Source organism: Grampus griseus (assembly GCF_964374135.1).
Source record: "Grampus griseus genome assembly, chromosome: 15".
Taxonomy (NCBI): Eukaryota; Metazoa; Chordata; class Mammalia; order Artiodactyla; family Delphinidae; genus Grampus; species Grampus griseus.
Window position 1 is genome coordinate 36,688,415 of NC_139009.1, and position 14,860 is coordinate 36,703,274.

Consider the following 14,860-nt stretch of genomic DNA (forward strand, 5'->3'; position numbering starts at 1 on the left):
GGGTTCTGTTGTTTGAGCAGAGAGCTGTGCTACTAAAAAAAAAATTTTAATTTTTAAAAGTCTGAAACTAAGTTTTTAATGAACACTGGAGTTAGCACTAACCATGCGACCCTTAACATCATGAGTCCACAAGGCAGAAAACTCTAAGAGTTACTCACAATTTCCGAATGAAGTCAAGCGTGTCTTTGTCTTTAGCAATCATGTCTGCTAAAATATGCTGCACTCCTGTTTCAATATCCTGGAGTGCTGAAAGCCCTTTAGGAGAAGGGTAAGAGGGAAAACAAAAGCAAGAACTACAGATTGGTTTTTAAATCTATAAATAAATCACAATAAATTTATTCCAGTCAAAATAAAACCCTAAGTTGACAAACTTAAGACAGAAAAGTATCCTCCGTGGTGACCTAAATGGGAAAGAAATCCAAAAAAGAGGGGATATATGTATACATGTAGCTGATTCACTTTGCTGTACAGTGGAAACTAACACGACATTGTAAAGCAACTATACTCCAATAAAAATTTAAAAAACAAACAAACAAAAAGACAGAAAAGTATCATAGCAGTGACTAGCTTCCCTCAGCAACAAAATCAAGTCTCCAAAAACAATAATACAGGACCTTAACATACCATATAACCTAGTGGTGAAAAATGCAGCTCTGGAGCCAGCTGCCTGGTCTAATCCTGGCTCCACCATCTACCAAATGTATGACCCTGGGCAAGTTACTTGTTCTCTCTGTGCCTCAGTTTCCTATAAAAATGGAATAATAATAGTATCTACTTCATGAAGTATTTACAAAGATTAAGCATTATAGGATTAAGCATTATAGGTTATAGGCAATATATATTAATAGAGTCATATCCCAAGGTATACTATTTCATTCCAGTTACAAAAATTCCCCTTTGCAAATAATTTTATTAATATTCCTATTTTGGCTTATGAGACAGTTATTCACATTTTCAATGACCTATTTGAATTTCTCAAACTTCAAATGAGCACAAAACAAGAGCCATTATGTGGTTGTTCATCTTCACAGCTGAACTGTCTACCAATGGCACATTAAGTTCTCTCCAAGTGCTTTCAGTTTGCTAATTTACAGCAGTGTGTCTTGTACATTATGGCTCCTGCAATATGAACTTATACACTGAGAGAGATCATTTGCAATGCATTATTTATTTCTTTTGTCTTTATTGCTCTATTTTCATTAAAGCTTCTTTTTTTCCTTCCATTAAAACTTGAATTACACAAGCACTAAGTATCATAAGTATGTTTTTCTGAGGGTATGGTTTTAGTGAGTAACAAGTACAGAAGACAAAGAGGACAGGAGAACAAACTTACAGAGTAATTAATAAAGAGAAAATGCCTTGTTGGGTTATATTATGATAACTGATAACTGATCTTAACTAATGATGTAACTGCATTTATTCCAAAGAAATTTAAAGAAAGAAATTTGGCCACTGAAATTAATAGGAATCCTGTTTACATTTTAAGAGAGTTTCCCTATGAGGGAATTTTCAGGAACAAATTACCTTTGAGAGGTGTTAGATTGTATACGTAAAGACTTACAACAGCTGTGGCGCATAGTCAGGAGTCAGTAAGTGTCTGCTCTTGTGTTAGCTTTCTCACTAGATCAGTCTTTATCCTAGAAAACCACTCACTATGCATTCATTCCTGGAGTCCAAAAGTACCTCACAGCATCATTACCCGAAGTTTAATGAGAATACCAGGGTGAGAAGTCAGTAGTAAAGATGGAACCTACAATGAGACCAATTAATGAGAGAGACTAGAAAGAGGAAATTATAGATTTTGCAATTGTAACAATGGGCTTTTGTAAAGCCCACATCATTCAGGGGAAAACAATTTGTAAACCTTATGTTATCAAACCTACTTAGTAGGAACTCAGTATGTGTGTGAACTAAGGAAAACTTTGTACCAGAGGAGGTGAAGAGTGGAAGGAAAGAAAATAGACCAGAAGAGAAAAATAAAAACTGACCATAAATCATTATGCATCTAACATTCTGAAAGCTCCAACGTTTGATTCTATTGATAAGAAAATATACCATCACTGGGCACAGATAGTTCCCACTGTGGCTAATCTTAACGCATGGCTATATGGTCTCAGTTAATATTAAAATATTAAAGTTGCAAACATTTGAAAATATAACGAATAAAGTAGAACAAACTTGAATTTTACTCATTTCAACCCATCTCTAAATTCAAATATTTACCATTGCTTTTTCTTTTCATTATTGCCCTTTTCAATATAGATATTAGGATGTGTGTATTTGTGTATGAGCAGATATTCATATTTTCACAGACACATAATTTTTTTAATTGCAAATTCACATTTGCCAGATTATATAAAATAAACATAGATTTTGGTATGCTTATTCTCTACAGTTTAGTACATACATCCTGTAGATTTTGTTGTCAGAGACTGCCCCCTACAGACACTCTCCCAGCTTAAAGGAAGGAAGGCTAAAAGGAACTAGAATCAGAGTAGTAATCACCAGAGCATCAATCTCCCCATTCAATCCTAGCATCAATCTCCCCATTCAATCCTTTCCACTCCCTGGAAAAAGCCACTCTTACTCAAAAAGCTCTCACTCCAAAGCTAATTTTGACAATAAAACCAATATACCTTGACACGTATCAGTTGACACTTTCCTTGGGTTCTTCTTAGAAATATCTCTCCCTTACCCCCTTCCTCTCTCATTCTCTCCTGTGCACGCACACACACGAAGTGAAAGTAAGATTCACTTAAGAAAAAGACAAACACTTTATTCATGGAGAGTAGAAGTGTGGAAGTAGGACTTCACTTTACAATCCATGTCTGTCCGAATTGTTGAAGTTCTTTTCAAAAAGTAGATATGATTTTTATAATTAAATAAGTTTTTAGAAATAGAATAAAAAATTTAAAAGACAATACAGGAGGATCTTTATAACCTTGGATATAAAGGAAATTCTTTAAAAAGAAAAAGAAGCAATTATCTAAAAAGAAAAGATTAACAAAATTGAAAAGATTAATAAATTAAAATTAATAAATTAAAATAAAATAAAATTAAAATTAAGACCTTCTATTTACCAAAAGACAGCATAAAGAAAGTGAAAAGAGGGCTTCCCTGGTGGGGCAGCAGTTGAGAGTCCGCCTGCCGATGCAGGAGACACGGGTTCATGCCCCGGTCTGGGAAGATCCCACATGCCGCGGAGCGGCTGGGCCCGTGAGCCATGGCCACTGAGCCTGCGCGTCCGGAGCCTGTGCTCCGCAATGGGAGAGGCCACAACAGTGAGAGGCCCGCGTACCGCAAATAAATAAATAAAAGAAAGTGAAAAGAGAAGTTACAAGCTGGGAGAAAAGATTTGTAGCACATGTAACTGAGCAAGAATATCTAAAAAATACTTATAAATTAATAAGAAAAAGTGAAACACCACAATAGAAAAATGAGCAAAAGAGTAGAACAGGCACTTCATTAAAAGAGGAAATCTGAATAGCTAAGCAGGAGGTATACTCGGATTTGCTTTATTAGAATTATTTACTCTTTATATGCTGTAATATTCTTTTGTATCATCATTACTTAATGAAACAATTTTTTTAACCTAGGTTTTCAAATTAAAAAAAGAAAGAAACAGGAGCGACCTCTTTATTAAGTAAAGCTGGTACCTTTAACATTGGGCCTAATGTAAGAGAGCAGATTGAGGTCCCCTGGATTCTCAAGCAGTGTCCTGGCTGCTCCTTCTAATCCCAGCTGCTTTGCTCTCTGGGCTTTGGTGCCCTTGCTCCCAGTTTTATATGGTGCTGACTAGGAAAAAAAGTCAGAAAACATACCAAATTATTCAGTTTTAAAAAGCAAAAGTTAAAAATAGGACACAAAATTAGAGGACATGTGAGAATGCTAAAGACATCCTCTTCTCAACCCTTTCCTCTTCCTTCAAAGATTAATGCTAACAGAGAATACAAGTTGTACGAAAACAGTTGTTTCTTATCAGACTCTTTATACTTTTCTACATGCTTACAGTTAGCTATCTGCTTGGATTCACTCATCACACAAACTCAGTGCTTGGACTGCCAGGACTGCAAGTCCTCAACTCAAGCAAGCTCCTCTAAAAGATGTCCTCACACAATGCTTCTACTTCTTAGTCCACATTCACTCCTCAACCCACTGCCCACACATTGAATGGTGTGTGGCTTCTCTTTCCACACACCTTGCTGAAAGTGGTATCACAAAGATCCACAATGATCCTCTAATTACCAAATATACATTTTTCAGTCCTTATCTTGCCAAAACTCCCTGCTATATTTAATTACTTAACCATTGATCATTACCTCCTTCTATGACTCTCTTCCTTAATCTTTTATGGGCATCATCATCTCCTGATTCTCTTCATACTTCTCTATTCTTTCCATGTCTCCTTCTTAGGCTCTCCCTTCCTCCACCCATGCTTCAAAAGTTAGTGTTCCTCAATGTCTATCCTGACCTGCTTACCCCATGATCTCTCCTTGAGTGAAATCTTCCATTTTCATGGTTCCAAATACCAATTACATGCTGCAGACACTCACATCTATGCCTCCAGCTCAGCACACTCTCCCTTAAGCTTACGCTTCTGTTACCTACTCTCCTTTTTCCCCACTCAACTGGGAATTCCTTGAAGACAAGGACTATGTATTAGTCATCTTTGTATTGGGTTGGCCAAAAAGTGCCTTTGGTTTTTAAGTAAAAATAAAAGACATTTTTCATTTTCACCAAGAACTTTATTAAACAACGTATTCACCCTTTTGTTCCACTACCTTCTGCCATTTTTCAGGCAACTTCATAATTCCATCTTCCCAAAACTTTTTATCTTTTTGAGCAAAGAACAGTTCCAGGTGCCTTTCACAGTCTTCCAGGGAATTGAAATTTTTTCCATTAAGAGAATTTTGTGAAGACCGAAATAAATGGAAATCCGAAGGTGCAATGTCTGGCGAATATGGCGGATGAATCAGAACTTCCCAGCCAAACTGTAACAGTTTTTGCCTGGTCATCAAAGAAACATGCGGTCTTGCATTGTCCTGATGAAAGATTATGCATTTTCTGTTGACTAATTCCAGACGCTTTTCGTTGAGTGCTGCTTTCAGTTGGTCTAATTGGGAGCATTACTTGTTGGAATTAATCATTTGATTTTCCAGAAGGAGCTCATAATAGAGGACTCTCTTCCAATCCCACCATATATACATCACCTTCTTTGGATGAAGACAAGCCTTTGGTGTGGTTGGTGGTGGTTCATTTCACTTGCCCCACAATCTCTTCCGTTCCACATTGTTGGACAGTATCCACTTTTCATTGCCCGTCACAATTTGTTTTAAAAACAGAATGTTTTCATTACGTTTAAGTAGAGAATCGCATGTGGAAGTGTGGTCAAGAAGGTTTCTTTCGCTTAACTTATGTGGAACCCAAACATCAAAGCAATTAACATAACGAAGGTGGTGCAAATGATTTTCAACGCTTGATTTGGATATTTTGAGTATGTCAGCTATCTCCCGCGTGGTATAATGTTGGCTGTTCTCAATGAATGCCTCGATTTGATCGCTATCAACTTCAACTGGTCTACCCTACTGTGGAGCATTGTTCAGTGAGAACTTTCTAGCTCGAAACTTCGCAAACCACTTTTGACACGTTTGATCAGTTAGAGCACCTTCTCCATATGCTGCACAAATCTTTTTTTCCACAAATCTCTTTTTGCATTTCAGTTGCATTTTTACCTTTCTTGAAATAATAAAGCATAATATGCTGAAAATGTTGCTTTTTTCCTTCATCTTTAATATTAAAATGGCTACACAAAAATTCACCAGTTTTGATAAGTCCTTTTTTTAAATGCACGCTGATATGACAGCTGTCACATACAATCTAACAAAATTGTTTTGAATGAAGTTAAAGACAACTAAGTGCTACTAGAGCCATATTATGGGAAAAAACGATCGAACCTTTTGGCCAACCCAATAAACCCAAGTGCCTATCACAAAAAAGTGCTTAATAGATATTTACTGAATAAAGAATATTTTATTGAATTAAATAATGATGGTGGCTGATGACTTTAGCTTTTTATTTCAAGCTCTTTAACTATAAGACCCAAATCATAATATACTGAGGTAAGTATTACATTAAAAGATAAAAAGGATTCCTTACCACGTGTTCTAGTTCTTCAAAAGTTTTACAGTTCAGCAAGGCTTTTAACAAGCACTCAGACATCTTCCCCTCCTTCTTAATTTTTTGGATTGTGTTATAAGTCTTCTTTGCAACAGCCCTGAAAATAGAAACTTTTATAATATACAAGACCTATATGTTAAAACTTTCTTTTTGAAGCTATATCAAACTTACAGAAAAGTTGTAAGTAAGGTAAAAAGAACTTTTCCCCCGCTCTGAACCATTTGAGAATAAGTTACCATCATCCCCAAGTACTTTAGTATGTATTTTCTATAAACAAGAATCTTCTCCTATAACCATCAAAAGCAGGTAATTAAAATTGATATTAACATTGATATAATACTGATATATTCTAACCCTCAGATCTCATTTAAGTTTCACCAATTGTTCCTATATATGTCCTTGATAGTGAATTCAGCTAAGAATGGGTTTTATGTAATTGCTAGGTGTCTACAGTCTCCTTCAAGCTGAAACAGTATTTCAGTTTCTCCTTGATTTTCAAAACCTTGATACTTTAGAATGTATTATTATTACAGCCTTTCATCCTATTTCATTACCTGTTACGATTTATAATTTCTGCTTAATAATGGTATTGCTAAAATGATGGGCAAAAGTTAGAGAGATGATAATATAAATTACTAAAAATGACTGATGGAAAAGAAAACTAAATCTACTTATGAAAAAAAAGAAAGGCAGAAGATTATAAGTTAATGAGGAAGAATATGCAGTCCTTAGATCACATCTCTGTGTCTTCTACATTCCTGGTAGCCCAAGACTGTTTTCAGAGGCTGAAGCCTACCAGGGTCATTTCGACAAAAGGCCAATGACCTACTGGCTTGCATATGAGGGAGAGGAAAGGCATCTTTAGAGAAAATTCAGGCGTTTCTTACTATCCATAATCATAATCTTTTTTTTTTTTTGCGGTACGCGGGCCCCTCACTGTTGTGGCCTCTCCCGTTGCGGAGCACAGGCTCTGGACGCACAGGCTCAGCGGCCATGGCTCACGGGCCCAGCCGCTCCGCGGCATGTGGGATCCTCCCAGACCGGGGCACGAACCCGCGTCCCCTGCATCGGCAGGCGGACTCTCAACCACTGCGCCATCAGGGAAGCCCCATAATCATTTTTTGATTCACTTTTTTAAGTGACCCTCAGTAAGAAGTATTTTTACCTTGCAACCCAGTATATACACATATATAATTTCATATTTAATAAACAGTTAATAAACATGATAGTTTCATGAAATAATATTTACCTTTACCACAGAGACTGCACTCATATTTTCTATTCTCTATTTCATTTTTGTTAAAGTGGTAATGACCTACCAAATCAGTTTCACTACTCATTTATGAGTAGCAATTAATAGGGTAAAAACCAATGCTCTAGTTATAGAAAAAGCTGAGCTCAAGAAAAGTAGAGACCATACCTCATTACCAAAAAGAAATCTCTGTACGATATAAAAAGATCTTCTAAGTCCTAGTCAATGCCACCACTTACTTGGAGAAATAGTCCTCTACTAATATTTAATGTATTCCTCTATTAATAGATACCCAGAGAATGAACTCTGTTGCAGCTAAAGTGTGTTTTTAGAGAAAAAGAAAATAATAATGTTAATCTTGACATAAAGCTCCTATTTGTCCCCCACCCAATCAAAAACTGGTAGAATACCTTTAATTTTTTTAAGTAAACTATTCTTGATTGTTTGTGACACTTTCCCCAATTTCAGATCCCAAACCCTTAAGATTTTCTTCATTACTTTGCCTTCAACCAAACAGAAAGCTTACTTCCGAATTTGCAAATTGCTGGACTTCTAGATGTGGCCTGTAGATGATTTTGTTTGACCTCAAAATTTTTTTACATAAAAATTCAGATTATCAGTTTTTCAAAAATAGGAAGATACAGCAATCTGGGTAGAGAACCCCACATGTTATAATCTGATGGAGATGAGTAGCAGCTGCCCCTCTTAGACAGGACTTGTGATCTCCAGTTTGCGTCCCTTTGTGCTTGATTATACTAGCCTGGCCCTGGGTGATCTGAATCTGAAACCACTTGAATAACTAGTCATTTATTTTTCTGGGTTGGCTAATTGATTTTGCCTCTTGATGAAATATAACTTTCCACATATTAGCATTTAAATCTTCCTGGCACTAAAAGAAATTCAACAAAAGGGGTAAAAATGTTAGTGAGAGGCAAGTTCCTCCAAAATCACAGAGGCTTATTAGGCTCGTTCTAAAAATAACCCTTAGTGCTTTTAAAATGGCTTCTTGGTAAGATTATATCCAATATAAATCATATCCTTGTTGAAGAACACACATAGCAACAACACAGCACTTGGCATGTAGGAGACATGCAAAAAATAAATGAATGGTAAAGACTGTTTTAATAAACTCTACTGAATACAGTTAGTTTTATAGCCTTTATATGCTTATTTCTGAGTTATTACAATAAATCCAGAGGAATAATTTCTTAAAGAGTGCTTTCCATTCTATAACCATACAAAACTCACAATCCACTAACATTAAATTACCATGCCCTATAAAAGAATAGAAAAAGGAAATATACATATTTCCTACCAAACTCTATATAGCCAAAGAACTCTCCATTTAGGGACTTCACAGTATTAACAGGACAGTTTTATGTAAGCTATTGAAGACTTAGACTAAAATGTATTTTTCTGAGTTACCTGCTGGTAGTTCTAATTTTTCCATTATGCAAAATCATTTCTATGAGAGAAGATGACATTCAAACTCATAGGCACAGACTCTTAATAATGCAAACCACCTTTTGCAGATACATGCCCAAGCTATGCATGAACACACCAGCAGAGGGACTCTGCACACCCCTAAATAAGTAAAATGGAGCTGGCTTCCTCTGTCAGAAGGGGACTATATCCAGATTACAATAAATCAAGAAAACAAAATATTGGAACTATCAAAATATACTATCACTCACTTCCTCACTGTTTCGCCTCATTGGCTCACACACCCTCTTTCCCCTTACACAAAGCTCATCCCTTCCCAGGTTTCTTACCGTAGCTCCTCTAGAGTTTGTTGAACTTCTCTCAAGGAATCAGCATCAAGGTTATTAATAAGCTCTTTTCGATAACGTATAATGAAGGGAATTGTGTTATCATCATTAAAGAGACGAATAACGTTGGCACAAACCCAAAGTTCAATATCAGTTCTCTCAGATAAAACCTGTAAATTAATATTTAATGATTTAAAACTCTGAAAATTAAACATCTGTATTATAACATATGGTTTAAAATACAGCAATTAAATAATGTTCTCCAGCCACTTAGAAACAAACTGCTGTGGTTTTAAAAAAAGAAGAAAAGGAAATTGTATGAAATATATATATATACTGACAATCACAGAATAGTCATTTCACTCATTCTATAAAATCCAATCGAAACCACTCTGTATTGCCCGAACTCTACAGGGCTCAAATGAGATATGCATTTTTCATCTCTCAGATTGGCACCAAAGAAGGAGATGGTAACTCACTGTGCTGGCATAAGTGATGGGAAAAGGCACTTTCAACTATTGCTAGTGAGAAAGTACAATGGTAAACCTCTGGAAGAAGAACAGTTTGGCAATATCTATCAAAATTTACAATGCATAAACTCTATGACCCACCAGTTACACTTCTGGAAATTTGTTCTGATATATTCATACCTCTGGAAAATGACATTATTTACAGTGATATTTTTTGAAGAATTTTTTCCAGTATGGTAGAAGTCAGCAAAAAATAGTCTACAATGGGGAATTGATAAATTATGATATGCCTGTGGAGCAGAATACCACTCAACTTACTATTATATGAACGGATATGGAATGAATTACAAGAACTTGGAACATGGCTTATTTTGGGGAAAGGTAACTGGTTAGCTTAGAACTAGGGCAGGAAGATCTTTCTATATCTTTGGAATCTTGTATCATTCCCATATACTACATATTCAAAATAATTATTTTTTAAAAAACAAGTCTACAGGTTTCAGCAAAAATGTACATGTAAGCAGAAAAGTTTAGAGAAGTCAGCCTGGAGAAAAGAAAGAATAAAATGCAATTCCAGTAACTGTTCAGTAACTGTTCTCAAAACCTAAGCCGATTTTTTTTTTTTCTCGGTACGTGGGCCTCTCACTGTTGTGGCCTCTCCCGTTGCGGAGCACAGGCTCCGGACGCGCAGGCTCAGCGGCCATGGCTCACGGGCCCAGCCACTCTGCGGCATGTGGGATCTTCCCGGGCTGGGGCACGAACCAGTGTCCCCTGCATCGGCAGGCGGACTCTCAACCACTGCGCCACCATGGAAGGCCCCATGCCGATTTTTTTAAAGTAAAGCATGAGAGGCATAAGCTTTATTATTATTTCAATCTTGATGCTCAAGATATGCCAAAAATGTAAGAAAAAATTCAAAAATTATTAAAGCATTAACATGGTCAACTGCTTAACAAAATCAAGTCAATATATAAAATACACTGAATTTCAAAACTACAGATGAAATAAATGGCTGAGCTCCAGAGACTATTAAGGATACCCTCATTCCTCTGTGCACTGTATATCCGAAGGCCTACATCTTAGCACCCATTCTCAGAATGCCAGCTTTACGTCTCCAGCCCTACCTCTCTTCTGCATGAGCTCTGGACTCATTTAGCCAGCTACCTGACCTACCTCTTGAAATCCTATTAGGTATCTCAAACTTTGCATTCGCAAAAGTGATCTCCCTCTCAAACTTCTTCCTCTTCCAGTTTTCCCCTTATTATGTCCATTCAAATTACCAGTTCAGGCCTGAAAACTAAGAGTCTTCAACTCTTTTGACTCCTTTAACTCTTAAATCTACTCTATCATAAGAATCAATCAACTCTAGTGGCAAAATATTTCTTTAGTCTATTACTGCTCTTCATTTCTGCCCTATAGCCCAGTCTAGTTCAAGCCAGGATTACTGCAACTGCCTTTTACTATTCTTCTTGCATCCATAGCAATCTCATCTATGTCAATTTCCATAAAACAACAAGAATTATCTTTCCAAAATCTATATTGGATCATGTCACCTGACTAGTCAAAACCTTTCAATGATTTCCCATAGCATTTAGAATCCAAAGTCCTTACCATGACCCAAAAAACATGGGCGTCCCTCTCCAACCTCATCTTATCCAGGCTTCCCCTCATTAGAAGCCAGCCCCAATGGGCTGCTCCTAGAACAATGTTCACTTCCTAGAACAAGCTCAGTTGCTTCCCTCTTCAGAGGCCTTCATGAGGCTGCGCCATCATGCAGAAATGCTCCTCTTGCTTGATATCATCCCTGACCCCTACAAAGTCATGTTCATTAGTATTTTCTCTCTCATCCTGTACCTCTTCCTGTTTCCTATTCCAGTTAACATTATCTCCTACCACAGAAACCTTTGGGGATACTGTGGTTATCTCCCCCAACAATACCTCCCCATTATGTAGCAGCTTTGTGGCTGAAGAACACTTGACCTCAACTCCACCTCTACAGCATTTTGTTCAGTAACCAGTTGTTTTAGAATTACAACAGCCAGAGTTTGGACAGAGAGATGAGTCCAGTCAGCAGGAAGCTCAAGATCTGGCTTAGAACTCTGGACCCTGGTACAATTTCTTCCTCAGGAGAAATATGGTTTATACAAGTAGAATCTTGAAGTTGGATGGCAGTGCAAAGAGAATTGTGGAGAGACTATTGCAGTGCACTTAGGTAACTTTCCTGTTACCTAAATCAGTAAATCTCCTTTATTGCTTAAGCTAGTTCAAGATAGGTTTTCTCTTATTGCAACCAAAAGCATTCTAATCAATGTCCTCACTTTCACTGTGTGTTCTCTATCTCGCTCTTCTAATCTGTCACCAAGGAAGCAAACTGAACTTCTAAAATGTCTGTTCTTTCCTCTCAAGCTCCCTTTCTATTATCTTCTGTTATCTAAACCACAGAGCATTTTTTTTTCTCTATGCATTCCACCCAACCTTTCTGCATTACTACTGATTATACTTCTAAGACACATTTATAATAAGTCCCTTATTTTTTTCCTCTTTTTCTTCTTTTGAACATAAGCTTCAATGACTCTTTCCCAACTACTAGTAAAAGTCCAACCATTGTAGCATAGTTTTAAAATCCTTTCCCAAGCTTGCTCCCAAATTTCACTGTCCTCACGGAATAAACGATCTAGAACGGAAGATAAAACATTAATATAAATAAGTACAAATAAAACAGATTACACCAGGGAATAAGTGGTATAACATCTTCAGAGAAGAGAACCATCTCCCTGGTGTAATCAAGGAAGGCTTGCTGCAGGGGCAGCATTTCAGCTGGCCCTTGAAAGGCCAGATTCTGAAAGATGGACATAAGACACGAAAATGACAAAAATGCTCATTATTTTGGAACTGAGTGATTGTTAGAACCCACGGGCTCCCACTATCCTAAACTAGTTCAGTGACTGTTAACTAAAAGGGACCCAAGACAGCTAAGACTCCAGACCCACATCTGAAGTGTACCAGGTCCTGACAAATCCAGAAGCATCATATGTGTTGAGAGTGTATACTGCTGCTTATGAAAATTTGCTTCTTGAAATTAAGGATAATAAAACTACATACAAGCAGTCACAACTTTGGGGCCTCCAAATCATCCAATTTCTTCTGTCTTAATTTAGTCAAACATTTATTTTAGCTCATATTATATGCCAATAACCATACTAAGCCAGTAATAAAATGTAAAAAGCCAAGTCCCTCTTGCCAAGAAGCTTATAAGCTAGAAAGAAGAAAGACACTCAAGCAGACAGTTAAAATACAGTGTGATCTGTACTCTGACAGAAGCATATACAGGCTCTTTGAGAGCACGTGGGAGGAAGAAACATCTACCTCTGCAGAAATTGAAAAGTAACAAGGGAATGAAGGTATCTCAGGCAGCCAAATGAGGGCAGGAATTCTAGGAAGAGAGAAGAGCATATCAAAAGCCACTGATGAGGAACCACTGCACATTTAAAAAAATTCCTATGTTCAGTAATGCTAAAATGTACAAGGTGTATTGAGATGAGTGAGAAATGGAAAAAGGGATGGAGCTAGATGGTGAATTCTAAAAAAAGTTTGAACTTTATCCTATACTTAATATCAAGCCACTCAATGACTGATCTGCTCATTACTTGATTTCAGCTGTTGAGTCAACCCCCCACCCTGTAAACTCCCTTGACATTTTATGAGTCAATGAGATTTGGGGACTAGAGTAGTGGTTCACAACATGTGATTCCCAAACCAGCAGCATAAGCATAATCAGGAAACTTGTTAGAACTGTAACTTCTTGAGCCCCACCCCAGATCAACTGAATCAGAACCTCTAGGGTGGGGCCCAGCATCTGTGTTTTAGACAGATGAGGCAAACGCCAAAGAAACAGCTAAGCGTTAAAAGTAGAGATCAAACTTTAGGGATGGGCAGGGAACGACTAAAATTTTTACTTTTAAACTACTACTTATTTCAACTATTACACTTATTACTTTAATAATTTTTATAGTTAACTGGTGAATAGGAATGAGGGTAAAGTAAAAAGGAAGGCAGTCTCGATATTTTTTTCACCTCTAAGACTTAAATAGACAGACACTTTTTGTGACTGTTGTTGTTTTAAGCTAATACCTGTATAGGGCTTATTATGCTCTACACACTTTTACATATTCAATATTAACTCATTTTACAGATACAAAAACTGAGACCCAAAGAAGTTAAGTAAATAGCCCAAAGTCCCACAAGCTATATTTCCTTTTCAGAAATTTGTGTGCAAAGCAAGATGATTTTCTTCAGCCACAAGTATCAATACAAATTAATCAAATCGCCTTACTTTTCCTCCTGAATCCAACTGCGATGAGACACGGTGCCTTCATACTGTCCTCTACTGTCTAAAACCTCCAACAAAATGGCCTTCTCCGCAAGTGGCATGAGAATTTCCTCCTTCAAAATCTATATTCCCATTTCCTCAGTTAAAAAAGGAAACTGCTGGGTATCAACAGCTAAACTATTGCCTTAATCATACAGGCAGCATTTTAAAAGAACTAGCATCTAAATTAAATGACACTCAAATGAGCAGATTGACAGATAATTTTTTATTTAAAATCAAACCAGCAACTGGACACCTCCCTTCTAAAACAGTTTTGATTACTGCTGTTCTCTTTTCCCTTACCTATTCATTTTATTATACCACTTATTTTACCACACACATAAGCTTCCTTAAAGACTGCAAAAGGAAAAACTATGCTGTTAGAAGTCAGAAGAGTGGTTTTAGGCAAGGGGATGGAGGATTGAAAAAGTGTATGAAGGGATTGTAGGGGGCTGGTAATGTTCTGTTTCTTGATCTGAAAGCTTGTTACAATGGTTACAATTTTTATTTATTTATTTATTTTTGTGTGTGTGCTACGCAGGCCTCTCACTGCTGTGGCCTTTCCCATTGCAGAGCACAGGCTCCGGACGCGCAGGCTCAGTGGCCATGGCTCACGGGCCTAGCCGCTCCGCAGCATGTGGGATCCTCCCGGACCCGGGCACGAACCCATGTCCCCTGCATTGGCAGGCGGACTCTCAACCACTGCGCCACCAGGGAAGCCCTTTGGTTACAATTTTGAACATTCATGAGTTGCATATTTAAGTACAATTTTATATATATATATGCATATATGTATACATATATTTCAGAAAGTTTTTTTTAA

General features: G+C 37.1%; 1 protein-coding gene across 1 annotated transcript in view; it reads right to left on the reverse strand.

The window, feature by feature from the left end:
- Window positions 1-14,860, reverse strand: part of SRBD1 (S1 RNA binding domain 1) — a gene marked incomplete at its 5' end in the record, with an annotated part of 230,095 nt that overhangs the window by 198,931 nt on the left and 16,304 nt on the right. The window contains 4 exons of the mRNA XM_082672580.1: window positions 159-255; window positions 3,657-3,795; window positions 6,157-6,274; window positions 9,202-9,368. Of these exons, the coding sequence (XP_082528706.1) occupies window positions 159-255; window positions 3,657-3,795; window positions 6,157-6,274; window positions 9,202-9,368 (521 nt within the window). The remainder of the gene's footprint in view (window positions 1-158; window positions 256-3,656; window positions 3,796-6,156; window positions 6,275-9,201; window positions 9,369-14,860) is intronic.